Source organism: Melospiza georgiana, chromosome 8 (assembly GCF_028018845.1).
Source record: "Melospiza georgiana isolate bMelGeo1 chromosome 8, bMelGeo1.pri, whole genome shotgun sequence".
Lineage (NCBI taxonomy): Eukaryota > Metazoa > Chordata > Aves > Passeriformes > Passerellidae > Melospiza > Melospiza georgiana.
This window is the reverse complement of record NC_080437.1, coordinates 648,496-673,964: the sequence shown is the minus strand read 5'-3', so window position 1 is coordinate 673,964 and position 25,469 is coordinate 648,496. Positions and strand designations below refer to the sequence as shown.

The window sequence follows — 25,469 nt, the reverse complement described above, 5'->3', positions numbered from 1 at the left end:
CCTGTGATAACCTCTTGTTGAAAATTGCAATGCAAGATGTTTTCAATTCCCATCTGTATGGCAGATTACCTTTGTCAAGTGGGCAGTTTGCCTTATCTCTCTCTTTGAGTGACTACAATCACACCTCCCTGATAACAGCTATTGAATGTCACTGCATGACTGATAAGAGCTATAACAACCCATTGGGAGATGCTCCGCCCAGAGGGAGGAGCCAAGCATTGCTACCCAGATATAATCCAGGGGGAGGAGCCAAGCATTGCTACCCAGATATAATCCAGAGGGAGGAGCCAAGCATTGCTACCCAGATATAATCCAGGGGGAGGTGCCAAGCATTGCTACCCAGATATAATCCAGGGGGAGGAGCCAAGCATTGCTACCCAGATATAATCCAGAGGGAGGAGCCAAGCATTTGTACCCAGATATAATCCAGGGGGAGGAGCCAAGCATTGCTGCCCAGATACAATCCAGAGGTTTTGAGACACCAGCACGGCTTTCTCCACGGGATTCCCCAGAGGAACAGCAGCTGTCTCTCCTTCCAGTGGATCTTCAGAGGAAGAATCCATCCTTCTCTACAGATCCCCCTGCTCCAACAGAACCACCCCTGACACTGCAGGAGGGCTGAGCCACATTTCCAATGGGACTGCCACCAACACCCTGACCCACAGGGTGTCAGGTTGGCTTTTGGCTCTTTCAGTGTTGTTCTGCATTGCTTATTTTATCCTTTTTTTTCCTTTCTCTATTAAAGAACTGTTATTTCCTGCTCCCATATTTTTTGCCTGAGAGCCCCTTAATTTAAAATTCATAGCAATTGGGAAGGGTGGGGAGGGTTTACATTTTCCATTTCAGGGGAGGCTCCTGCCTTCCTTAGCAGGCACCTGTCTTTCCAAACCAAGACACCTCTTCTACAAACACCATGGGATGGAGAATGAACATAAAGGGTTTAACATCACAAATTTAAGCCTGTGATGTTTAAATCTGATTTAAACCTTCAGACCCTGTGGGTCAGAGTGAGTCAGCCTTTCCCTGCTGGGGAGGAGGCACCCTGGGTACATCAATTCCTCCATCCTCTGGGATCCCCTGATCAAACCCCTGAAGACCTCGCAACAGAGAGACTCGCTGGGAAATTTTTGCTCCAAATTCAGTGCTGTTTCCCCAGGGAACACATTTCTTTCTCCTGGTTTTCTGCTTGCTGCTGGCACTGGGGGCACCTCACACTCATCCAGAGCCCACCCCAGCACTCGGTCTAAGAATAGATGGAGGGCTGGGCTTGTGGGAGCTGTGGGAAGCGGCTGTGCTGCAGCTGACAACTGTCACCACTGGGTTCTGGATTGTTTAAATGGTGCCTGGCCAGGACACAGGGTTTTCAGCAGGCCGAGGCTCAGCTTTTCTTCCCAGCAGCAGAGCCGCATCTCGCTGAGCAAGCAGGACTCGCTCCGAGCGACTGCCGCACGCCTCAGCAGTGTAACAGCACCAAAACACCACAGGAAAAAAGAAAAATCAAACAACCCCCCACCAACAACCTCTTCTCTAGCCACGAGCAGCCCCCAGAGACTTCCCACGCCAGATCTTTCTAATTTCCTGTCCAGCTGCTGGGAAGGACCAAGCTCGCGAGCGTTTTGCGCAATCGGCTGTGAGCTCCTCACCCGCACGGAGCTCCTCATGGGCCCCTGCTCCGTGTTGTAGGCCTCCACCTCCAGCACGTGGGAGGAGTTCTGCTCCCTGTCCAGGTGCCGCACGCCCCGCATCACCAGCCCCGTGCTGGGGTTGATGCGGAAGTGGTTGTGCTCGTTTCCTGGAAATGGGGAAAAAACGAGAGGGATGTTGCCCACTGTGCCCACACCCGTCCTGGGGACACACTGAGCCCTCTCTGGGAGCCTCTTTGGAGGGAGATTATCGAGCAAAACTTCAGCCCCATCACCTCTGGTTACATCAGATTCAGCTGCATCAGTGTTTGGCCCTGGGTCAGGCCAGGAGGAGCTAGAGAATGGCATCAAATAAGAAAAATGTGGGTGTGTTGGAGTGAGCCCATAGGAGGCCACAAAGATGCTCTGGGGGCTGGAGCAGCTGTGCTCTGGATGCAGGCTGGGAAAGCTGTTCTGCTGTTCTCTGGGGAGACCTTTGAGCCCCTTCCAGTGCCTAAAGAGGCTCCAAAAGGGCTGGAGAGGGACCTGGGACAAGGGCCTGGAGTGACAGGACCATGGCAATGGCTTCAGACTGAAAGAGGGCAGGGAAAGATGGGATATTGGAATGATATCCTTCCCTGTGAGGGTGGTGAGGCCCTGGCACAGGCTGCCCAGAGGAGTTTGGCCGCTCCATGCCTGGAAGTGTCCAAGGCCATGGAGCACACTGGGGTAGTGGAAGGTGTCCCTGCCCATGGCAGGGGGCTGGAATGAGGTGAACTTTAAGGTCCCTTCCCACCCAAACCATTCTGTGATTTTAGGATTCTATCTAGCTGTCCATCCATGAAAAATCATTGTCCAGCAATGAGCCCTAAAGCTGAATTTTGCTTAGGGCTGGGAGAAATGGTTCTGTGGGCTCCAAAGTGCAAAAGGATGGCGAGCTCAGCCTCCTGAGGCTGGGTAGACAAACTCCCTGATGCAGAAAGGGGCACCTGGACTCACCCTTGACAATCCTGTACCACACTCTCCCGTTAATGCCTTCGTCCGCGTCCGTGGCTTTCACCTGCCGGAGAAAAGCAGAGGAGTAGAGGTCAAGGGCAGAGAATTCTGGACTGGGACAAGTCCTCCTACCCTGCCAAAGCTGGACATCCTTCTCCTCCACCCGAGCTGGGGAGCTTACCAAATACAGAGCAAAGTTAAGTTACTCTGCCCTCAGCACTGGGCAGCAGGGACAGTGGGCTCAGGAGCCCCTGGCTGCTGGATTGAGGTGGGAGCTGAGCCTCAGGACCACCCCACAAATCCCATGGGTCTGTGTGCTGGAGGAGGAGCCTCCCTCAATCCTACCCTGCATCCCAATGCTTGTCCCAGTGGTGCTGCCACCAGGGATGGAGCCTGGCTGGGATCAGCTGCTCCTGTGCCTGGTGGGCACGCAGCCCACGGCATCCCGGAGAGTCACCCAAGCGGCAGCACACAGAAAAGCTGCCAAAGGAAATGTGAAAGCAGCCAGCCCTGAGCGTCCCTGTGAGCCCCTGAGCAGGGGGGAGCAGCCCCAGGCTCTGGTGCACGGCAGGGACCGGCTCTGCCATTCGCCCTGGGAAAACCAAGGCAGGGCTCCCCTCTGGTGTCACTGAACCAGACTGCAGTGCCCTCACCAAACCCCAGCCAGCAGCTGGGAAGCGGGGCCTGGCAGTGACCAGCAGGGCCAGGGCTGCCAGCCCAGCTGGCACCGAGCCCCTGCATCTTTTCTTGGCAAAACCCACTCCCCACAGAGCACCCACAGCTCAGCCACAGTGTGGCTGCTCACAAATCACCAGGGCGAGGATGCAGGGAATGCCTGAGCCTTCATTCTCTCCCTGCTTCCCTCTGCCAGGCATCTTCTGCCTATTGCCACAATGCTACCCAGCAGTTTCTTTTTCCCAGGAAGGTTTGCTCCCAGATTTATGCAGGGAAGAGGAAGGGTTGCTGCAAAGGATGCACATGCAGGGGGAACAGTGAGGACATTCACCCCCAGCCCCTCACAGCTTGCAGGAGTCAGAGATGCTCCTCTGAAATGTGGTTTTGAGGTACCTTGAACTGCTCTTGCTCCCTTCCCCCTGTGTCAGCAGAAAACTTGGAAAATACTGACCTCTATCCGGATTTCTCATCCCTGTGTCCACACGTTGTGAAAAATGCATGTATTTTATGATTGGCTTTTTGCAAACATTAAAATGAATATTATATGTGTTGTGTTAGAAAGTAATGCTGTATTAGTTCTCTTAAGCAGTGTGTTAAATACTGTTTTAGGTTATAAAAAATGTTAAAATAGAAATTGTGCTATGTAGGATACTTTTTTTAAAGAAAGGACTTGCAGTGAGATAGCAGCCCCGGGACACCTGAATCTTTCAGAGAAAGAGAATTTATTGCCCTCTTATCAGGAGAAACGAACTTCTTCCTGCCTCGAAGGCACTGTTAAGATTCAGAGGAAGAAGCTGACACTGCCCAGACAGAATCCTGTGTTTGAATGGAATTTATGCACCATGTATGAGGTGTAGGAATATGCAACAGGCTGCTGCTTTTAAGGGTTAATCCTTTGTTAGCGTGGGTCCTTTCTGGGGCTCGGGCTGCCCAGAAAAGGTACCTGGACTGTCTGTAACTCTTTGTCTTTATTGTCTCATATTGTCCTAATTGAATTTGTCCAAATTATTATTACTCTAAGATTGTATTACTATTTTTATAACATTTTATTACTATTAGGCTTTTAAAAATTTAAAAACAAGTGATTGGCGTTTTTCACACACATGAAAAACCATGGGATGAGATGGGATGGGATGGGATGGGATCAATGGGATAGGATCAATGGGATGGGATGGGATGGGATGGGATGGGATGGGATGGGATGGGATGGGATGGGATGGGATGGGATCAATGGGATGGGATGGGATGGGATGGGATCAATGGGATGGGATGGGATGGGATGGGATGGGATGGGATCAATGGGATGGGATGGGATGGGATGGGATGGGATGGGATGGGATGGGATGGGATCAATGGGATCAATGGGATGGGATGGGATGGGATGGGATGGGATGGGATGGGATGGGATGGGATGGGATGGGATGGGATGGGATGGGATGGGATGGGATGGGATAGATGGGGTGGGATGGGATGGGATCAATGGGATGGGATGGGATGGGATGGGATGGGATGGGATGGGATGGGATGGGATGGGATGGGATGGGATGGGATCAATGGGATGGGATGAGATGGGATGGGATGGGATGGGATGGGATCAATGGGATGGGATGGGATGGGATGGGATCAATGGGATAAGATGGGATGGGATGGGATGGGATGGGATGGGATGGGATCAATGGGGTGGGATGGGATCAATGGGATGGGATGGGATGGGATAGAATGGGATCAATGGGATGGGATGGGATGGGATCAATGGGATGGGATCAATGGGATGGGATGGGATGGGATCAATGGGATGGGATGGGATCAATGGGATGGGATGGGATGGGATGGGATGGGATGGGATGGGATGGGATGGGATCAATGGGATGGGATGGGATGGGATGGGATCAGTGGGATGGGATGGGATCAATGGGATGGGATCAATGGGATGGGATGGGATCAATGGGATGGGATGGGATGGGATGCAGCCTGAGGAAATCTTGGCTGCTGCTGCTTTGACCTGCTGAGGTCCCAAAGGAAAGGTGGCACTTTAACAAACTGCCCCAAACTTGGGAAAACAGTGGCACAGCAGGGCAGGCAGTGGGAGAAAAGCTCTTTTCTGTGGTGCTAAAGGTGGAAAGCACCTGGTGCAGCCAAGCTGAGCTCCAGCCTGTTTTATCCCTCTGCTGCAGGGCACAGCCAGCCTGTCGCAGCCCTGGGGGGAAAGGTGACACAAACGGATGAGGAGGGGCAATAAAACAATGGGAAAAAAAGTCGATTTTCTGGGAAAATGAGGGGCAGGCATGAGGAGGGGAGGCTCACCCCGCGACTGCACAATTCACTCATCCTACAGGGACAAATCCCGAGGAGATGCATCCCGGGGGGCTCGACCCCATCAGGACACAGCTGCGGGGCACTGCAGCGCCCTGGCTCGGCCGGCTCAGGCTGTCCCCCGCCGGCTGCCACCTCTGTCCCACCCTCCCCAGCGGGAGGAGGGGGCTGGCAGCGGCGGAGCGCGGTGGGAGAGGCGGCGAGGCACCGGAGCGCGGGAGGCAGCGCTGCTGAGAGGTAGGGAGCGCAAATCCCCGCGGCAAAGCGCTGCCGGCTCCCTAGGCCACCCCCAGGGCTGAGACAGACCCCTGGCTGCGGAGATCATGCCCTGGAAAAGAGCTGGAGATGGGTGGCGATGGAAAATTCGGGGTGGGAATGGGGTCGGGCATCCCTCCTTCTGGGGAAAGAGGTGAAATGAACCACTTTATCCCGGGGAAAGCGCTGGAAATGGGTGGGGATGCAAAGTTTGGGGTGGGAATGGGGTCAGGCATCCCTCCTCCTGGGGAAAGAGCTGAAAATGCGTGGGGATGCAAAGTTTGGGGTAGGAATGGGGTTGGGCATCCCTCCTTCTGAGGAAAGAGCTGGAAATGGGTGGGGATGCAAAGTTTGGGGTGGGCTTGGGGCCAGGCATCCCTCCTTATGGGGAAAGCACTGAAAATGGGTGAGGATGCAAAGTTTGGGGTGAGCATGGAGTCAGGCATCCCTCCTTATGGGGAAAGCACTGAAAATGGGTGAGGATGCAAAGTTTGGGGTGAGCATGGAGTCAGGCATCCCTCCTTATGGGGAAAGAGGTGAAATGAACCACTTTATCCTGGGGAAAGCGCTGGAAATGGGTGGGGATGCAAAGTTTGGGGTGGAAATGGGATCAGGCATCCCTCCTCCCGGGGAAAGAGCTGAAAATGGGTGGGGATGCAAAGTTTGGGGTAGGAATGGGGTTGGGCATCCCTCCTTATGGGGAAAGAGCTGAAAATGGGTGGGAATGGAAAATTTGGGATGGGCTTGGGGTCAGGCATCCCTCCTTCTGGGGAAAGATCTGAAAATGGGTGGGGATGCAAGTTTGGGGTGGGCATGGGGCCAGGCATCCCTCCTCCTGAGGAAAGCACTGAAAATGGGTGGGAATGGAAAATTCGGGGTGGGAATGGGGTCAGGCGTCCCTCCTTCTGGGGAAAGAGGTGAAATGAACCACTTTATCCTGGGGAAAGCGCTGGAAATGGGTGGGGATGCAAAGTTTGGGGTGGAAATGGGATCAGGCATCCCTCCTCCTGGGGAAAGAGCTGGAAATGGGTGGGGATGCAAAGTTTGGGGTGAGCATGGAGTCAGGCATCCCTGCTCCCGAGGAAAGCACTGAAAATGGGTGGGGATGGAAAATTTGGTGTGGGCACGAGGTTAGGCACCTCTTGTCCTGGGGAAAGAGCTGAAAATGGGTGGGGATGCAAAGTCTGAGGTAGGAATGGGGTTGGGCATCCCTCCTTCTGGGGAAAGATCTGAAAATGGGTGGGGATGCAAGTTTGGGGTGAGCATGGGGCCAGGCATCCCTCCTCCTGAGGAAAGCACTGAAAATGGGTGGGGATGCAAAGTTTGGGGTGAACATGGAGTCAGGCATCCCTCCTTATGGGGAAAGAGCTGAAAATGGGTGGGATTGGAAAATTTGGGATGGGCTTGGGGTCAGGCATCCCTCCTTCAAAGAAAGAGCTGAAAATGGGTGGGGATGCAAAGTTTGGGGTGGGAATGGGGTCAGGCATCCCTGCTCCTGGGGAAAACGCTGGAAATGGGTGCAGAAGGCAAAATTTGGGGTGGAAATGGGGTCAGGCATCCTTGCTCCCTTCCCAGCCCTGGTGATGGGAGAGGGAGAAGGTCCTGGGGATGCAGCTGTACCAGCAGGGCTGATGGGGAGCAGCATCACTCACACCCTGGGAACAGAATCAGGAGGGTCAGGCTGGTCCTGCCCAGCATCACCTCCTCCTGCCAGCCCGTGGAAATATTCAGGGCACTGGGAAAAGCTGGGGAGCTCCAGGAAAAGTGTTGCTAGGCAAGCTGGGGAAGGGAATGAGAGCTGCTTTTCATGGGAGCTGTGCCTGAGAACAGGCTTTTCTTTGCAGGACTTTGAGGAAAGGGAGGGAGAGCAGATGGAAAAACTGCCAAACCAGGCAGCAGGGCCAGGCCAGGGAGCAGTGCTGGGCAGAAGAACCTGCTCTGCTGCTCAGGCATGAGAATCATTCCTTTTTCCTACCTTTCCACCTTTCTTGGGGGCATTTTACCTTTTGCAATTTCTCTTTTTTCCCCTCTGATCCTCATCTGCCTCGTGCTCACGGGGATGTGCCACATTTGGAGCTGATCAGGGAGGGATGAACCCCTGGGCAGGATTTCCAGGGCAGGAAAATCCCTTTTAACCCAGCAGGGTGAAGAATATGGAGCTTGGGTGGGACAGTGATGCTGGGAAGGGGCAATGCCATGAGAGCTCTGCCAGCTGGGCTGGGTATAAGGAGAGAACCATGGCATGGTTTTTTTTTGTGGTTTTTCCCAGAAAAAGCCTGGGAAAACACCAGTGTGATCCCTCCTGAAGGGTTTCTATGGAACGCTGTCAAGTGAATTTAAAAGACAAACTCTGCAGCCATGAGCAGGAGAGCAAACCCAGCCCGAAGGAATGAAAGAGCCTGAAGGAATTGCCCACGCCTCCAGGCTGGCTCTCCAGGAACAATGCAAGGTCACCACATGCATTTGGGTAAATGGCAGCTTGAAGGTAGCCCTGGAAACCCTGACTGAGGCTGCCTGTGGAGTGGGACACCCTGCAGCCCTGCCTTGGCAGCACAGAGGAGCTGTCCCTGCAGCAGGGGGACCTTGGCAGTGCTGCTCTGTTCCCAAAGCTGAGGGGAAGGAACAGGGCTGGTTATGGACAAAAAAAATACATTTGGGGTGAGGAGAGGTGAAAAGACCATTGTGGAGGAGGTGAGCAGAGCTCCATCCCTGGGACTGCCTGCAACACACACAGGGATTCACCCTCTCAAACCCTGACCCATTGGATTCTGCATTTCCCATTTTCCAGGCACAGACCTGGCCCTGACCCATTGGTTTCTGCATTTCCCATTTTCCAGGCACAGACCTGGCTCTGACCCATTGGATTCTGCATTTCCCATTTTCCAGGCACAGACCTGACCCTGACCCATTGGTTTCTGCAATTCCCATTTTCCAGGCACAGACCTGGCTCTGACCCATTGGATTCTGCATTTCCCCTTTTCCAGGCACAGACCTGGCTCTGACCCATTGGATTCTGCTTTTCCCATTTTCCAGGCACAGTCCTGGTCCTGACCCATTGGATTCTGCATTTCCCATTTTCCAGGGACAGACCTGGCTCTGACCCATTGGATTCTGCATTTCCCATTTTCCAGGGACAGACCTGGCTCTGACCCATTGGATTCTGCATTTCCCATTTTCCAGGCACAGACCTGGCTCTGACCCATTGGATTCTGCATTTCCCATTTTCCAGGCACAGACCTGGCCCTGACCCATTGGATTTTGCATTTCCCATTTTCCAGGCACAGACCTGGCTCTGACCCATTGTTTTCCGCATTTCCCATTTTCCAGGCACAGACCTGGCCTTGCCCCATTGGTTTCTGCATTTCCCATTTTCCAGGCACAGACCTGGCTCTGACCCATTGGTTTCTGCATTTCCCATTTTCCAGGCACTGACCTGGCCCTGACCCATTTGTTTCTGCATTTCCCATTTTCCAGGGACAGACCTGGCCCTGACCCATTGGATTCTGCATTTCCCATTTTCCAGGCACAGACCTGACTCTGACCCATTGGATTCTGCATTTCCCATTTTCCAGGCATAGTCCTGGCTCTGACCCATTGGATTCTGCATTTCCCATTTTCCAGGCATAGTCCTGGCCCTGACCCATTGGATTCTGCATTTCCCATTTTCCCGGCACAGACCTGGCCTTGCCCCATTGGTTTCTGCATTTCCCATTTTCCAGGCACAGACCTGGCTCTGACCCATTGGTTTCTGCATTTCCCATTTTCCAGGCACAGACCTGGCCCTGACCCATTGGTTTCTCCATTTCCCATTTTCCAGGCACAGACCTGGCTCTGACCCACTGGATTTTGCATTTCCCATTTGCCAGGCACAGACTTGGCCCTGACCCACTGGATTCTGCATTTCCCATTTTCCAGGCATAGTCCTGGCCCTGACCCATTGGATTCTGCATTTCCCATTTTCAACGCACAGACCTGGCCCTGACCCATTGGATCCTGCATTTCCCATTTTCCAGGCACAGACCTGGCCCTGACCCATTGGATTCTGCATTTCCCATTTTCAACGCACAGACCAGGCCCTGACCCATTGGATTCTGCATTTCCCATTTTCCAGGCACAGACCTGGCCCTGACCCATTGGATTCTGCATTTCCCATTTTCCAGGCACAGACCTGCCCCTGACCCATTGGTTTCTGCATTTCCCATTTGCCAGGCACAGACCTGCCCCTGACCCATTGGTTTCTGCATTTCCCATTTTCCAGGCACAGACCTGGCCCTGACCCATTGGTTTCTCCATTTCCCATTTTCCAGGCACAGACCTGGCTCTGACCCACTGGATTTTGGATTTCCCATTTTCCAGGCACAGACCTGGCTCTGACACATTGGATTCTGCATTTCCCATTTTCCAGGCACAGTCCTGGCCCTGAACCATTGGATTTTGCACATACCACAGCTTGATGGGGACTTATCAGGGCACAGGCTCAACCAACTGTCCAATTTCTTTGGAAGTATAATCACAAAACCCCCAAATGACAGCCAATTCCACAAACCTGCATTTCTGGGGAACAGAGGAGAACCAAACCTCAGCAGCCTGGGGGGAGGATTTTGAGCTTTCTGTGGTACATAGATATTTATCTCTTCTAGAAAATCTTCATGCAGTGTGTGTGTGCTCCCTGGAAGTCTCCTCCCAGAGGCCAGAAATATTGGTGGATTTCTTTTCCAGGTGGTTTTGCACTTCAGTTCAGGGTGGTGCTTTGCAAGTGTGGGATGGACTACCCCTGTCCCCCCTGTGCCACTGAAAACATGGCTGGGACAATCCTGGACATCTTGGCATGACAAGAACCCATCAGTTTAACCAGAGGGTGGCTGTCTGTCCATCTGCCACGTGCTAATCGCCTCTCTGTGTCACCTTGCAGGGAAGATGAGCTCTGGCAACGGGACCTCTCCCACCCCACCTGTCCTTGGGCTCCTGGAGCCGGTGCCACCCAGTGCCAGCTCCCCGGAGGGCACAGACTGGCTGCCCACCATCGTGGGGCTCGTCTGCATCTTCCTGGTGCTGGCCACCCTGCTGACCCTTGTCACCCTCTGCCACCTTCGGGCGCTGGGCCGCTCCCCCTGGGGTCCCCACGAGTGGCTGCCCCAGCAGGCCGTGGATGCCAGCCAGCCCCAGCTGAGGCTCTGGAAGCGCCTGGGCTCCCTGAGGGGCTCCATCAGCAGCTTCAGGAGGAGCCAGAGGGCGTTTCAGAGCACCCTGGCCTGTCCCAGGAGCTTCTCCAGCAGCCAGGACGGGGACATCATGGAGTCCACCAAAATGTGATCATGCCCTGCTCCTCCTTCCCAAGCTTTGGCTCCCTTCTCAAGCATCCTGAGTAGAGAACCTCTGAGCAGCTCATTTCCAGGCTCTGTGACAGGAGATTTTGCAATGTCAGGTACCCAAATGCTTTCCAGGTTACTGCTTCCTGCCAGGGAAGGTGGAGGCATCCAAACTACACCCACACACAGTTACCACCGGGCAGTCCAAAAAAATCCTGCTGCTTCATTTCTTTTGGGAAACGTCGTTGAAGATTGCAATGCAAGATGTTTTCCATTACCATCTGTATGGCAGATTACCTTTGTCAAGTGGGCAGCTTGACTTATCTCTGTCTCTGAGTGACCACAATCACACTTCCCTAGGGAGGGGACATTGCTGATAACAGACTATTGAATGTCACTGCATGGCTGATAAGAACTATAACATCCCATTGGGAGATGCTCCGCCCAGGGGGAGGAGCCAAGCATTGCTACCCAGATATAATCCAGGGGGAGGAGCCAAGCATTGCTACCCAGATATAATCCAGAGGTTTTGAGACACCAGCATGGCTTTCTCCATGGGATTCCTCAGAGGAACAGCAGCTGCCTCTCCTTCCACTGGATCTTCAGAGGAAGAATACATCCTTCTCTACAGATCCCCCTGCTCCAGCAGAACCACCCCTGACACTGCAGGAGGGCTGAGCCACATTTCCAATGGGACTGCCACCAACACCCTGACCCACAGGGTGTCAGGTTGGGTTCTGACTCTGCCAGTGTTGTTCTAGTGTACTGCATTGGTTATTTTATCTTTTTTTTTTCCCTTTCCCTATTAAAGAACTGTTATTTCCTGCTCCCATATTTTTGCCTGAGAGCCCCTTAATTTAAAATTCATAGCAATTGGGAGGGGTGGGGAGGGTTTACATTCTCCATTTCAGGGGAGTCTCCTGCCTTCCTTAGCAGACTCCCGTCTTTCCAAACCAACACAATTGTGCAAGTTGTGCTGCACCTGAACAAACAGCCTGCAAGAGACTGGGAGCAACCTGGCTGCCTGAAGAGAGGCAGCCCAGGGCAAGCCTGCTCCACAGAAAGCAATTCCCAGTGGAGTTATCCTCTGGAGCAGGTGGAGGGATGCTCGTGCCCCCATGTGCTGCCTGGTCCCTGTCACCCCCCTCCATGCTGAGTGAGCTCTGGGTTGCTGTGGTCAATGTGTTCCTATTCCTCCTCTCTGGCCCTGCTCTGCCTGGTTTTGGGAGAAAGGGATGGGGAAGCATTGAGAAACTCTCTCCTGCTGCCCTGGGGATGTGGGGATGCACTGAAGGGAGAGACCTTCTGTACAAATGGTTCGTGCTGAAGGTGCAAATTAAACTGAAGCTGGGAGATGGCTCATTTCTGTTTCTCTTCCATGCTGTTCTGTGGAAAAACAACTTCCCCCACTTTTGCTATGGACTTCCAAGGGCATCCCCCTCTTTTGGGAGGCGGGTTCTAAGAACAGGCACTTTGCTGCCAGTCAGACTCAAGTTCCCTCCCTCCAATTTGCCAAACCAGCTCAGTTTTAGGGTTCCTGTGCAGGGACACACCTCCATCCTGGGATTGCTGATGCCAGAGCATCAGGTACACCTTGCCATGGCAGAGCAGGTGCTGAGGAGCCACAGAATCCCTTGGGCATTGCTGCCTGGAGCAGACACAGGGCTCCCAGCAAACCTTTTGTGGCAGGAGGCAAAAGGCTCCTTTCTTCTCTGCCGGTGACTCACACAGCCAGGGACAAAGCTGTCCCTTTGCCCGTGCCTGCAGAGGTATTGAAGGCAGCAGGAGCCTTCCCAGGGCCCTCTGCAAAGAGCCTTTGGTGCCTGCTCCAGAAGAGCCGCGGGTTTGAAGGGATGCTGTGAATGCCCGCATTCATCCCGTGCTCACTGAGCCATTCAGCTCTGCCCACCGCTCCCTTAAAAGAGCCACAAACATGAAAGCAAAGTCCAAATGCTTCTTTCCCTCTCTGAGGGTTTCCCCCCCTCTCTGAGCATCTCTTTGCAGGCACTCTGCTCCCTCCCCATGGAGATCTCTGCCTGGGAGGAGGGAGAAAGCAGGGGTGTAGCCAAAGTGGCCTCGCCAGCACAGAGCTTGGCTCTTCTCCTCTCACCCCCTGCAGAAATGGGGTGAGCTCCTTAATTTCCCCTTGCTCTTTGCTGCCTGCTCCCCGGCACTCGCAGCCTGGGCTGGCAGAGGAGTGGATGAGCCAGAACACATCTCGCCCTGCCCGAGGGGACAGACAGGGAGGGAAAACCCCTGCCCTGTGCTTCCAGTGGGGCACGGTGAGTGGGGCACCCCCAGCTCCCAGCCCGGGGTCCCGGGGGAAGAGGCACGTGCCTGCACGATGCTGCTGGCCGCTGGGATGTCCTCGGGGACGCTGACTTCATAGCTGCTCTGCAGGAAGATGGGCCTGTTGTCGTTGACATCCAGCACGGTCACGTACACGGTGGCGGTGCCGGTGCGCCGGTTCCCGGTGGGGCCGTTGTCTGCAGGGACACAAAGGGGAAGGAGGGAGGGAGGGAGGGAGGGAGGGAGGTTCAGCCACCTCCTCCGTGCACAGGAGGTGCTCAGCCCAAGGCTGCTGAAATAACAGGATCGAGATTTCCAAACTAAAACATTTCATCTTTTCGCAGCTTTTAAATCCCACATGGGTTTTTAGGTTTTTTTTCCTCCCCCTTTCTATTTTGCAAAGCCACCGTGCTGTTCTGCAAGAAAAAGGAAAAGCCAAGCCACCCCCAAGCTCTGCCATGGAGCCCAGTGAGGCCAGAAATGCAACTGATCATTAGAGAGGATTTGCAGCTCCATGCACCAAGTGAAGGGACTGCTGGAGCCAGGGATTTGGGAGGTGGAGGCAGCCTGGTGAATTTTCCACAGCTGCAGCTCAGCTCACAGCCAAGGAGCACCAGGAGGGGTTGATGTTCAGTAGGCAAGGACATGGCAGCACGGCTGTTGGGTTTGCCAGGAAGAATGAGGCACGGGGCAGCATGGATTGGGGTTGGATTTTTCAACATGCCTGATCTGCAGGAGTGCTAAACCCTCCAGCTGGGAGCCTGTGGGATCTGGGAAAGCACAGGCAGTGTGATCCCCATGGGAGGGGCACAGCAGACCCTTTGCCCCTTGGGATCCAGTCCTGTGCGCCCAGGCAGTGCAGCATCCCTGCTGCAGCCCCCAACAGTGCTGTGCCCCCAACAATTTCTGTCCAGGACACTCACTTCTCCTCTCCAAAGGGACATCCAAGTCATCTGTGAACAGGCACATCATTATAGAGCTCTGGGGATGACAGCCAAGCTGAGTTTGGCACGGGGACCCTCTGCCCGTGCCAGGTGGCTCAGGGTTAATCAGCAGCCCCAGAGCCAGGGGCTGGCATGGCAGGAGCGGAACGATGCTGTGGAGTTGGCATTTTTGGGCAGAGGGATGCCCTGGACAGTGTGGAGCCTCCCAGGAACAGGGGGCCTGCCTTCCCAGGTGAAAGGGAGAGCCCTGGGGCTGGGAAAACCTGAGAGGGCAATAGACCCTCTGCAAAAGTCATGATGGAAGTGGGACACATTAATTCACACGTGCAGTGTTAGCACCAGGCACAGGCTCCGGTTTGGAGAGCTCCTTCAGAGGTTGCTGCCCCTCTGACACACCTGCAAGGGAGCTCCACACGTGCATGGCCACCACCTGTGGCTGTGTGGCAGTGGGATCCCTGGGAAATCCTTACCAATGGCCTCCAGGATCAGCGTGTAGGATGCCACGGTCTCCCTGTCCAGACTCACGACCGTCCTCACCACCCCATCCCTGAAGCCGACGCTGAATTTGCCGTCCTGGTTCCCACCTGCAGCAAAGCACAAGCAGAACAGAAACATGGAATGGGCTGGGTTGGGCTGAGAGGGACCTGGAGCAAAGCACAAGCAGAATGGAAACTTGGAATGGGCTGGGTTGCGAGGGACCTTAGAGATAATTTTGTTCCAACACCTCACCGTGGGCAGGGACGCCTCCTAGACCAGGCTGCTCCAAGCCCTGTCCAACCTGACCTTTAACACCTCCAGGGATCCAGAAACATCCACTACTTCCTTGGACAGCCTGTCCCAACGCCTGGATACCCTTTCAGTGAAGAAATTTCTCCTGATATCTAATCTGAACCTTCCCTGGTGCAACTTGAGGCCATTTCCTTGGGTTCTGTGGCCTGGGCACGGGGTCAGCCCAGCTGTGCAAGGATGGTTTGGTGCCTTGTCCCTGGCAGAGCACTTTGCCTCACAGCACAGGAACAATCCAAGGGCTGTAGGGAAAGCTGGGTCATTTCCTGAGTGCCTTGAGGCAATTGGGGTGACTGTGCACGTGAGCTGTGGTACCTGTGGGACAGCACACCCCGATTCACCTGCAGAGGAGAGGCCAGAGGGGCTGGACACGGAACAGCAGGCTGCTACTGTGGGAAAAGTGGCTCTCTGGTGGCACTTCTGTTTTTGCCCTCTTCCTGAGGGCTCGGTGTGCAGTTTGCAAGTCAAACCGTGGCCAGGGGATTCCCCAGCCTCCTGCTGCAGGTGCTGCAGCCGTGGGGCAAGCCGGGCGCTGCAGCCCACCAACCCCACCTGCCCAAAAATGCCCCAAAATTCCGTTTACGCCTCCCAACCATAAACACCGATGGAAGCCCCCCCAGGCCTCGCTCCCTAGCCGTGCCCTGCCCATGCTGATGCTTTTCCAGGGTCAGCAGGGTGGTCAGCGTGGCCGGGAGCCGAGCGGGGCTGTTCAGCAGAGGGCGATGCCGGACAAGGATTGAGGGGCTGGCAAAGGCAGAGCCGGAGCGCGGAGCACCCCGGCCGAGGTCTGGGGCAGCCTGTGCCCTGCTGCGAGCCCAGCTCCCCTCGTGGCACGGCGCTCCCACCTGTGATGAAGTAGCTGAGCTCGGCGTTGAGCCCGATGTCGGCGTCCGTGCAGTTGAGCCGCACCACTTTGAAATCGCGGGCCACGTCCTCGGGCAGGGACACGTTGTAGACAGCAGGGAAGAAGGTGGGGTCCTCGTCATTCACATCCAGGACTGCAAAGGGAGAGCAGAGCTGAGTGTGCTGCCCGTGCTGCGGACGCCAGGCTGGGCTCCCAATGCTCCTCTCAGCATCCCAGGGATGCTCTGCCTGACCCTCCCTGCCACTGGGGCACTGGGGGGCCTGCAGAGTGGCTGTGGGCTCTGTTTGGTTGCCCCTGGTACACACAGATCACCCTCCTCACAGCCCAAAAACCCATTGCATCACTGAAATTCAAGTCACTATTTTCACCAAGCCCGTTTCCATCCCCGTTCAAAGGAAAATCTGGGGCTTAAATATAAGCTCAGCATTTCCTGGGGCATGGCAGGGACCTGGAGCTTCTTTCCCAAACTCGGGCCTGAGGACAGTGCAGGGTCAGTTTATTTCCAGATGACGCTTATCCTTTTTCAGCACCAGGCTTCCACGGAGCCAGCAAACAGCAAGGCACTAAATTAAAGGCAGGCCTTGCAATAAGGCTCCAGCTCTGAGCTGGGATTGCGTGGGCTGTCCAGGCACGCAGCTGATGGGAATCACATGCTGAACCAAAAGAGAAAAGCAACACTGGGGATGGGGGAATGGAGAAAAAAAAAAAGATAATTTGGGGGCCCTGCCAGAAACACCATGTTTTCCCCATCTCTGCAGTGTGTTGATAGCAGACATGGAGCCTGTGGGGATGGAGCCATCCCTATGCACAAAGCCAGACCTGACCCTGTTTCCAGGCTGTGAAAAGTGCATATTATATGGCTCTATGCATATATATATATATATATATATATATATATATATATACATATTTATTATATGTATTTTGTTGTATTGATTAGTACTGCTGTATAAGGAATGAGGCACTTGCACCAGACAGCAGCCACAGGACACCTGGATCTTTCAGAGAAAGAGAATTTATTGCTCCATTATCAGGAGAAATGAACTTCTTCCCACCTTGCTCAGCCCTGAAGACTCAGTCAGGATTCAGAGGAAGAAGCTGACAGTGCCCAGACAGAATCCTGTGTTTGAATAGAATTTATGCACCATGGATGAGGTGTAGGAATATGCAACAGGCTGTTGCTTTTAAGGGTTAATCCTTTGTTAACGGGTGTCCTTTTTCGGACTTATTTTGCCCAGAAAAGGTACCTGGACTGTCTGTAACTCTTTGTTTTTATTACCTCATATTGTCCTCATCCCAATTGTCCAAATTTAATTATATTGCTATTTTTATAACCATTTTATTATCATAAAACTTTTAAAATTAAAAAAAAAAAAACCAACAAGTGATTGGTGTTTTTCACACATGGGCCTCAGTGAGTCTTCTGCAGAACCTGCATTTCCCCCAGGGAGGTTTTTCTGAGTCTCCTGCAGAACCTGCATTTCCCCCAGGGACGTTTGCCACCACGGCGCGCTCTCGCTGCGCCCACCTTTGACAGTGAGGGTGCTGGTGGAGCTCTTGGCGGGCGTGCCGGCGTCGCTGGCCACCACCCTGAGCAGGTACTCGGGGATCCTCTCCCTGTCCAGCACGGCCATGGAGGTGACCAGCCCGCTGGTGCTGTTGATGAGGAAATCCATGCGGGGCATGCCCACCTGCATGCGGTACGACACCTGCCCGTTGGGGCCCTCGTCCAGGTCGATGGCCACCACCTGGTGGGGACAGGGAAACAGGAGCGTCTCGTCAGCTCTTGGAGGTCTTATGACAGCTCAGCTACCTTAGAAGGCATAAAATTAGCAGGATTTTCTGTGGCAGCGCTGGAAACAAAAAGGTTTTAATAAAAGCCAAAACAATGAACTCCTTACAGAGAAAAAGCGACTTAGGTGCAAGAGGTTCTTGCTCTTGGTAAAACACCTCACAAAAGTGATTGGTTTCTTTGTTCTCTTCTTTTCTAGTAAATTGCCTAGGTGGGACTTTTTGGCTTCTGTCCAATTGGCCATCCTTAAGTTTGAGTGAAGCCCCCCAGGTCCTATGAGGTGTCGTTTCATTTAACCAAGGAGAGAAACTTCTGGGCTTGTTTCCTTTTGTCACTCCATCAACAGGAGGGCACATTCCTACAGGAGAGCACCCTGATCATCATCTCCTGGCCATGGAAGCCGTGGTACAGAAATCCCAAGTGCCTTTGGCCCTGGGTATGCAGGGATGAAATGGCCTTGGAGGATCCTCCCTACCAGGAGTAAGCCCATGGAGTAAAGATGCACAACCCTATCTGCAATCCCCTTGTTCCACTGTTAGGGATGGCAAAGAGAAGGAGATGGAGAGGACAGAGGAGATGGAGAAGATGCAGAGAAGGGAGAGGATGCATTGCCAGCCTGCAGAAGCCATGGCAGCAGCTCCCAGCATGAGGAATGGCAGCAGTGGGACACGCTCACCTGGACACGTTCACCTTCTGCATCCCCCCTGTTCCACTGTTAGAATATGGCAAAGAGAAGGAGATGGAGAGGACAGAGGAGATGGAGAAGGTGCAGAGAGAGGAGAGGATGCATTGCCAGCCTGCAGAAGCCATGGCAGCAGCTCCCAGCGTGAGGAATGGCAGCATGCTCACCTGGAAGACAGAGGTGCCCGCGGGGAGCCCCTCGGCGATCTCAGCAACAAAGGGCAGGTTTTGGAAAGTGGGGTCGTTGTCGTTCAGGTCCAGCAGGTTGACAAAAACTGTGGCACTGCTGGTGGCTCTCAGGGGTGGCCTCCCACCTGTGGAGGCCAGGAATGGGGTCTCAAGGTTAACACTTGAGCTGCTTCCACCCCTTTCCCCTAAAAATAAGCTCTCACTCACTATGCAGACAGCAGTGCAGGATGGGGGGATGGCCCTGGTTTGTCATGGGTGTTCTGCCACCAACGGACAATTAGAATTCCAGAATGGTTTGGGTCGGAAGGGACCTTACAGATAATCCAATTCCAACCCTCTGGGACATCTTCCACTATCTCAGGTTGCCCCAAGCCCCTTCCAATCTGTCCTGGGACACTTTCAGGGTTAGAGCAGACACAGCTTCTCTGGGCAGCCTGTTCCACCACCTTCTCAGTAAAGAATTTCCTCCTAACATCTAATCTCCATCTCCCCTCTTTTGGTTTAAAACCATTCCCTTTTGTCCTGAAAAGAAAGGATTATCATTGTATATCTATCTTTCTTCCTATGAAAAGTTTCCCCATGGCAATATTTCCAGAGAAAAACCCATCAGCTCTGCTTCCCTCACCTGCTCAATTGATTTTCTGGGATGCCAATGGAGCAGGGCTGAGGGGGAGGGAGAGTTCCTGCCTCTCAGGCTCTTTCTCAGGGCTGCTACATGAATTACTCACTCGCATTCTGAGCTTGTTTTAGCAGCAGGCTTAAAGCTACTCCCATTTTTTTCACCTCAGAAACACTCGCGTTCAAAGCAGGAGAGAAGAAAACAGAAGACACTTTGCCATAAGGGCAAAATCAGGCTGGGGAAGTGTTGAAGGTTGCAATGCAAGATGTTTTCAATTACCAGCTGTGTGGCAGTTGTCTTTTGTCAAGTGGGCAGCTTGCCTTATCTCTCTCTTTGAGTGACCACACCCACTCCTCCCTGGGAGGGGACATTGCTGATAACAGACAATTGAATGTCACTGCATGGCTGATAAGAACTATAACATCCCATTGGGAGATGCTCCGCCCAGGGGGAGGAGCCAAGCATTGCTACCCAGATATAATCCAGGGGGAGGAGCCAAGCATTGCTACCCAGATATAATCCAGGGGGAGGAGCCAAGCATTGCTACCCAGATACAATCCAGAGGGAGGAGCCAAGCATTGCTACCCAGATATAATCCAGAGGTTTTGAGACACCAGCATGGTTTCTCCATGGGATTCCCCAGAGGAACAGCAGCTGCCTGTCCTTCCACTGGATCTTCAGAGGAAGAATACATCCTTCTCTACAGGATCCCTGCTCCAACAGAACCACCCCTGACACTGCAGGAGGGCTGCAGCCACATTTCCAATGGGACTGCCACCAACACCCTGACCCACAGGGTGTCAGGTTGGGTTCTGACTCTGGCAGTGTTGTTCTGCATTGTTTATTTTATCCTTTTTTTTTCTTTTTCCCTATTAAAGAACTGTTATTTCCTGCTCCCATATTTTTTGCCTGAGAGCCCCTTAATTTAAAATTCATAGCAATTGGGAGGGGTGGAGAGGGTTTACATTCTCCATTTCAGGGGAGGCTCCTGCCTTCCTTAGCAGACTCCTGCCTTTCCAAACCAAGCCAGGCAGGTTCAGCTGAGCAGTGAGCACACCCAGGGTGGGATGGAGGCTTACAGTCGGTGACAGACACCACGATCCTGCGCATCAGCTGCGCCTCCTGGGCGTTGGGGTTCTCCCTGTCCAGCAGCACGCCCGAGGTGCGGATCTTGCCCGTGGTGCTGTTGATGGTGTAGAACTTGTTGGGAGGCCGGATGCTGTACACCACCGTGCCGTTCTCCCCCAGGTCTGGGTCCACAGCCACCACCTGCCGTGGGGGAGCAGCACAAAATTACAGGAGAGCGCTGGGAATTCACTCCCCACGGAGGTTTGCTGCTGTCCCTGCACCAGCAGCACAAAGGAACCCATCCTCCATCCAGCCCTGTGTTTTTGTGACATTTGCAGGGATTTTGCACCCTCGAGACCTCTGCTGTGGTGTTAAATGTCCCCAAAATTGGCCTGTGAGCACAGGAGGTGATGGCATGACAAGATACAAAAGCGCAGCAATCAAACTGGAGTTTTCCTCCTTTGGAATAAAACCAGCTGAAAAACGAGGACCCTTTGGAAAAATAAAATAAATGGGACAAAGAGGCACGCTGAGGAACTTGTGCTGCCACATCGGGAATAATTCCTTGGTGGAGTTCTCCTCCACACCAGATATTTTATGCTTTATTGCTCTCCCTGTGACCTTTCTAATTACAGGGGACATTTACATTAACAAACACCCCAATTTCACTGCCCTCATAACTTCCCCAGCTCCTGCTGCTCATCCTGCAGCTGAATTTACATCGGATCGGTGACAAAATAATTATTTTCCCAGCAACTAATTGGGTTGTCAAAGGCAAGATGACTTCAAGCTGGCACTGAGCAGCAGGGCTGAAGGAGAGAAAACCACTGTGCTCTGGCTCAAGCAGCACTGCCAGACCCTTCTCCCCCTACAAAAAAATCCTTTTTTTTTTTTTTTTTTCCTTTTCGCAGCCTTCCTTCTTATATGATTTTGTGGATTCTCTTCACTTTTCCCTCATTTATTTTCCATTTTGTTCCCGTCATTTTTCTCTCAGTGTGATGGAATAGAAGCCTCCCCCTCTTCTCCTCTTTTATTTCACCAGAGGGACTTGAAAGGCTGTAAATCAAAGTCTCTCAGAGAGGTCCTTGAAGGAGGTTGCAGGCGAGGCTAAGGAAAGGAGGATTTGGCCAAAATCCACACAATTTGGAGAGGGGAAAAAAAAAATCCCAGGGGAGAGAGAAGAAACACAGGGGATGGTCAGCAGCGGGGAGGAGGCTCAGGAGTAAGGTTTTAAATGGAATTAAAGATGGTGCTGGACTGAAGGTGACACTGGTGGCACTGGTTTGGTGGTGTCCCCAAACCAACCCATCACCCTGTCTGGCACATACCGTGGTGACATCCGAGTTGGGGGGCGTCATTTCCACCAGGTTGATGAAGTATGGCTCGTCCTTCCAGGTGGGGTAGTTGTCATTGATGTCCAGCAGCGTGATGTTCACCTGTGGGAGAGCAAGGAAGCACAGCTGCTGCAGGAGGCACGGGTTCCTGAGGCATGGAGTGTCCCCTGGATGTGCCCAACATGTGTTTCTGGCTGTGGCAGGGTCACCATCCCTCAGGCACTTGGGGACATGGGTTAGTGCAGGCTGGACCTGATCCTCTTAGAGACCTTTTTCCTGAATTACTCTATGGTTTTGTGATGCTGTGTTCACCCTCTGGAGGGAAAACCTGCAAAAAAAAAAATCAACATCCTGCAATTTTGCAGCCCTTGGGCAGAGCTGAGCTGGGTTTTGTTTGTATTGATCACGGTTAAGAACAACCACAGGGCACAAGGTGTGTCTTCAAACAGCTCCTTCACTGGAAGGGGGATGAAAATCAGTGGGAGAGAGGATGCAGTGGGAATGTGGCAGGAAAGGAAGGAAAAATCTGAGTGGCTGGTAAAAAGCAACAGAAAAAACCCCAGAATAAATGAGAAATCAGAAGAGGGTACAGTACACAGGGGGTGGGAGGTGTGAAGACAAGAGCAGGGGCGAGGATGGTGCCCTGAAGTGTTGCCTGCCTTCATTTTCCCTGTGACAAATGGCATCCCAGTGACAGCAGCGAGCCTGTGGGATGCGTCTGGCTGCCTGGGGGTCTCTCACCTCCCCACAGCACTCATTTCTCCACAGGTGTCTGAGGGAAAGGGCTGCAGCTCCAGGGCAGCATCCACCCCTCAGCAGGTGCTGGTGGAGCTTTTCCTGGGATCCCCCGTGCTCCCACTCCTCTGCGTCCCGCTGTCACACCAGGCTGAGCTGCTGGTGCCACCCCGTGGCAGAAGAGGCCACTCTGGACGCCACAGCCTCCAGGGACAAGCCAAAGCACCACGGTGGATCCTTTACCCACGGGGAAGATTCCTGATACATCCTACTCCAGGCAGCTCGTGCGATTTACATCACCTGGGGACATTGCAAGGCCCCTGAATGGACTTTTATTCCTGGTCAAAAATTATTATTTTGTGTGCCAGGTGTATATCCCAGCAGAAGATTTATTCTGCTGCCCTAGTCTCACTGAGTTTTAATACTCTTTTATTTTTTAGGCACCTTTCTCCCCCTTTTTTTGCCTTTTAACAAGGCTGTTAGGAGAACACAATCCCATCTGGAGCCCCAGAGGAGATCTCAGCACTCCACACTCAGTGCTGGTGCCCAGCCAAGGCCATCACATGTCTCCGGGAGGTTCCATAGGGAGCTTCCAGCCTGCTGCCACAGACCTCCTGATGGACAATTATTGTAGGACCATTCCTCAGCACAATCCCTCTGTGTTGTGTGGGACATCCTCCTGCAACCCAAACGAGCAGGAGCATCCAAATGAATGAAGTGCCCAAAGAAATGTGATGCCATGAGCAGTGAGAGAGAGAATCATGGAATAGCTAAGGCTGGAAAAGAGCTTTAAGGTCATCAAGGCTGGACCCTTGGCTTTTGATGTCCGGGTATTCCCTGTTGGCTTGGCCAACAATGGGGTTCCCTGGGGCCTGAGAAGGGCAAGGCGAAGCACAGGGCTTCAATGTGCAGCTCCACCAGGACCTTCCCAGACTGGCTGGGAACCCTGGATCCATGTGAACAGACCAAGGAATAATCACGTGTAGCTGCAGGCTCTCCGAGTGAGCCCCTTCTGGAGAGGAACAAAGGGAGCCGAACAAAGGGAGAGTTGTGCAGGTGAAATAGGACTCATTACCACATCCACAGGCTCTGGGAAGTCAAGTGCCTCCTGTGTGAGTGGTTTTCCAGGAAAGCAAGCTGATTTCAAGGTCTGCACCACTTGGACAGTCATTTTGGGAGCCGCAGCAGGGGTGGCACGGAGGGCAGGAACCATTGTGTGCTCTTCCCGCAGCAAAAATGAAACACTGCAGCTCTCCACAGCCCCAGGTGGGCACCAGCGCCTCAGGGAGATGGGAATTCTTCCCCCACTCACCATTGCAATGCCTGTCTTCTGGTGGTGCCCCACGCCTCCATCCACTGCCCGCACAATGAGGATGTACTCGGATTTGGCCTCCCGGTCCAGCAGAGAGGTTGTGGTGATTTCCCCTGCAGCCACAGGAGATGACAAGGTTAAAGGAGAAGCAGTCAAAACCAAGGTCAGGATAGTCCACAAATGGGCCCTTTTTTTTGGATCCAAATAGATGGAGCTTGGAAGCTCCTGATCTAACAGGAACCTTCCCAGCCAAGCCTTTCCTCAGGCTGAGGAGCTGAGTTTGCACAGATGCCTCTGCTGAAGCTCTCAGGGTGACTGAGCAAATGGAGGTGCCTGAAATCTGGTGAATCCCTCAAATTGTGGGACTCCTAAGCAGGCTGACTGAGGGAGAGGAGGGAAGGGTGGGTGTGACCGTGCTCACAGGGGTCTGAGGATGAGGGAAGAGGATCTGACTCCATGTTTCAGAAGGCTTGATTTATTATTTTACCATATATATTATATTAAAACTATACGAAAAGAATAGAAGAAAGGATTTCATCAGAAGGCTAGCTGAGAATAGAATAGGAAAGAATGATAACAAAGGCTTGTATGTCAGACAGAGAGCCTGAGCCAGCTGACTGTGATTGGCCATTGATTAGAAACAACCACATGAGCCAATCACAGATGCACCTGTTGCATTCCACAGCAGCAGATAACCATTGTTTACATTTTGTTCGTGAGGCCTCTCAGCTTGTCAGGAGGAAAGATCCTAAGGAAAGGGTTTTCCCTAGAAGATGTCAGTGACAGGTGGGGGTGAAGGAGGGAACTGAGAGGAAAGGGCAGAGCAGGTGCAGCGCTCACCTGAGCGAGCGTTGATGCGGAAATGCGAGGAGCCCTCCAGGGAGTAGATGATTGACTCCTGCCCGTACTCCCGGGACCGGTCCATGTCCGTGGCATTGAGAAACAGCACTGTGGCTCCTGGGGGAGGCAGAAATGAGGGCTGCCATGAGCCAGAACTGCCCCACACTGCTCCTGCAGCCACCCAGACAAGGGGTCCCTTCTCCTGCACATGCACAAAGCTGCCAAACCCCCAGGCCCCGCAGCTATGAGACTTTGCCTCCCCAAAAGGCATCTCCCACCCCGTTCAGGGCCCTCCTGGGAGCCCAGAGAAGGAGCAGGGGTGTACTGTGTACCTGCCATAATATCCTCCATGACGGTTATCACGTAGGAGGGCTTGCTGAACGTGGGGGGATTGTCGTTTTCATCCTGAAGCAAAGAGAAGGTCGAGAGGCTGGTTGGGAAAAAGGCAAAATGGTCAAGCAGCTGCAAGAGCCTGGTGTGGGGATCCACCCTCCTGGGTGGCTGCATCTCAAGGTGAGGCCAGGACATTAAAACACTGTTTGGACCTCTCCACTTCCCTGGAGCTGCCCTGGAGACTGATTTCTACCTGGAGACCACGGATGGACCTGCAGGTTCAGCTGCTCCTGCTGCCACCCAACCTGAGATTTGAGGCAATTTCACATGCCAACGATGCCCATCGTGCTGCAATTAAATTGCCAACCCCTGCTTTAGTGTCTGCAAGCAGGTGGTCTTTAATCAGCCTTTGAGTCACTCAGCTTTGCTGGCGCCTCCTCTGAGGGTAATGAGGAGCTTGTTGCCTGTCCTGGTGATGTCCTCACCATCCCTCCTCCTCCTCCTCTTTCCAG

General features: G+C 53.3%; 2 protein-coding genes across 2 annotated transcripts in view; one reads left to right on the top strand and one right to left on the bottom strand.

The window, feature by feature from the left end:
• The window catches only part of CDH23 (cadherin related 23), a 217,816-nt gene that overhangs the window by 49,055 nt on the left and 143,292 nt on the right, over positions 1-25,469 (bottom strand). The window contains exons 18-29 of the mRNA XM_058029323.1: positions 24,957-25,029; positions 24,625-24,741; positions 23,785-23,897; positions 21,732-21,839; positions 20,415-20,604; positions 18,696-18,841; positions 17,583-17,802; positions 16,035-16,187; positions 14,874-14,987; positions 13,508-13,656; positions 2,622-2,682; positions 1,644-1,792 (exon numbers count right to left, since the gene is read on the bottom strand). Of these exons, the coding sequence (XP_057885306.1) occupies positions 1,644-1,792; positions 2,622-2,682; positions 13,508-13,656; positions 14,874-14,987; positions 16,035-16,187; positions 17,583-17,802; positions 18,696-18,841; positions 20,415-20,604; positions 21,732-21,839; positions 23,785-23,897; positions 24,625-24,741; positions 24,957-25,029 (1,593 nt within the window). The remainder of the gene's footprint in view (positions 1-1,643; positions 1,793-2,621; positions 2,683-13,507; positions 13,657-14,873; positions 14,988-16,034; positions 16,188-17,582; positions 17,803-18,695; positions 18,842-20,414; positions 20,605-21,731; positions 21,840-23,784; positions 23,898-24,624; positions 24,742-24,956; positions 25,030-25,469) is intronic.
• C8H10orf105 (chromosome 8 C10orf105 homolog) lies at positions 5,702-11,664 on the top strand. Its single transcript, XM_058029322.1, has 2 exons — positions 5,702-5,843; positions 10,774-11,664. The coding sequence occupies exon 2, from the start codon at positions 10,779-10,781 to the stop codon at positions 11,172-11,174; it is 396 nt and encodes a 131-aa protein (XP_057885305.1). The 5' UTR covers positions 5,702-5,843; positions 10,774-10,778; the 3' UTR covers positions 11,175-11,664.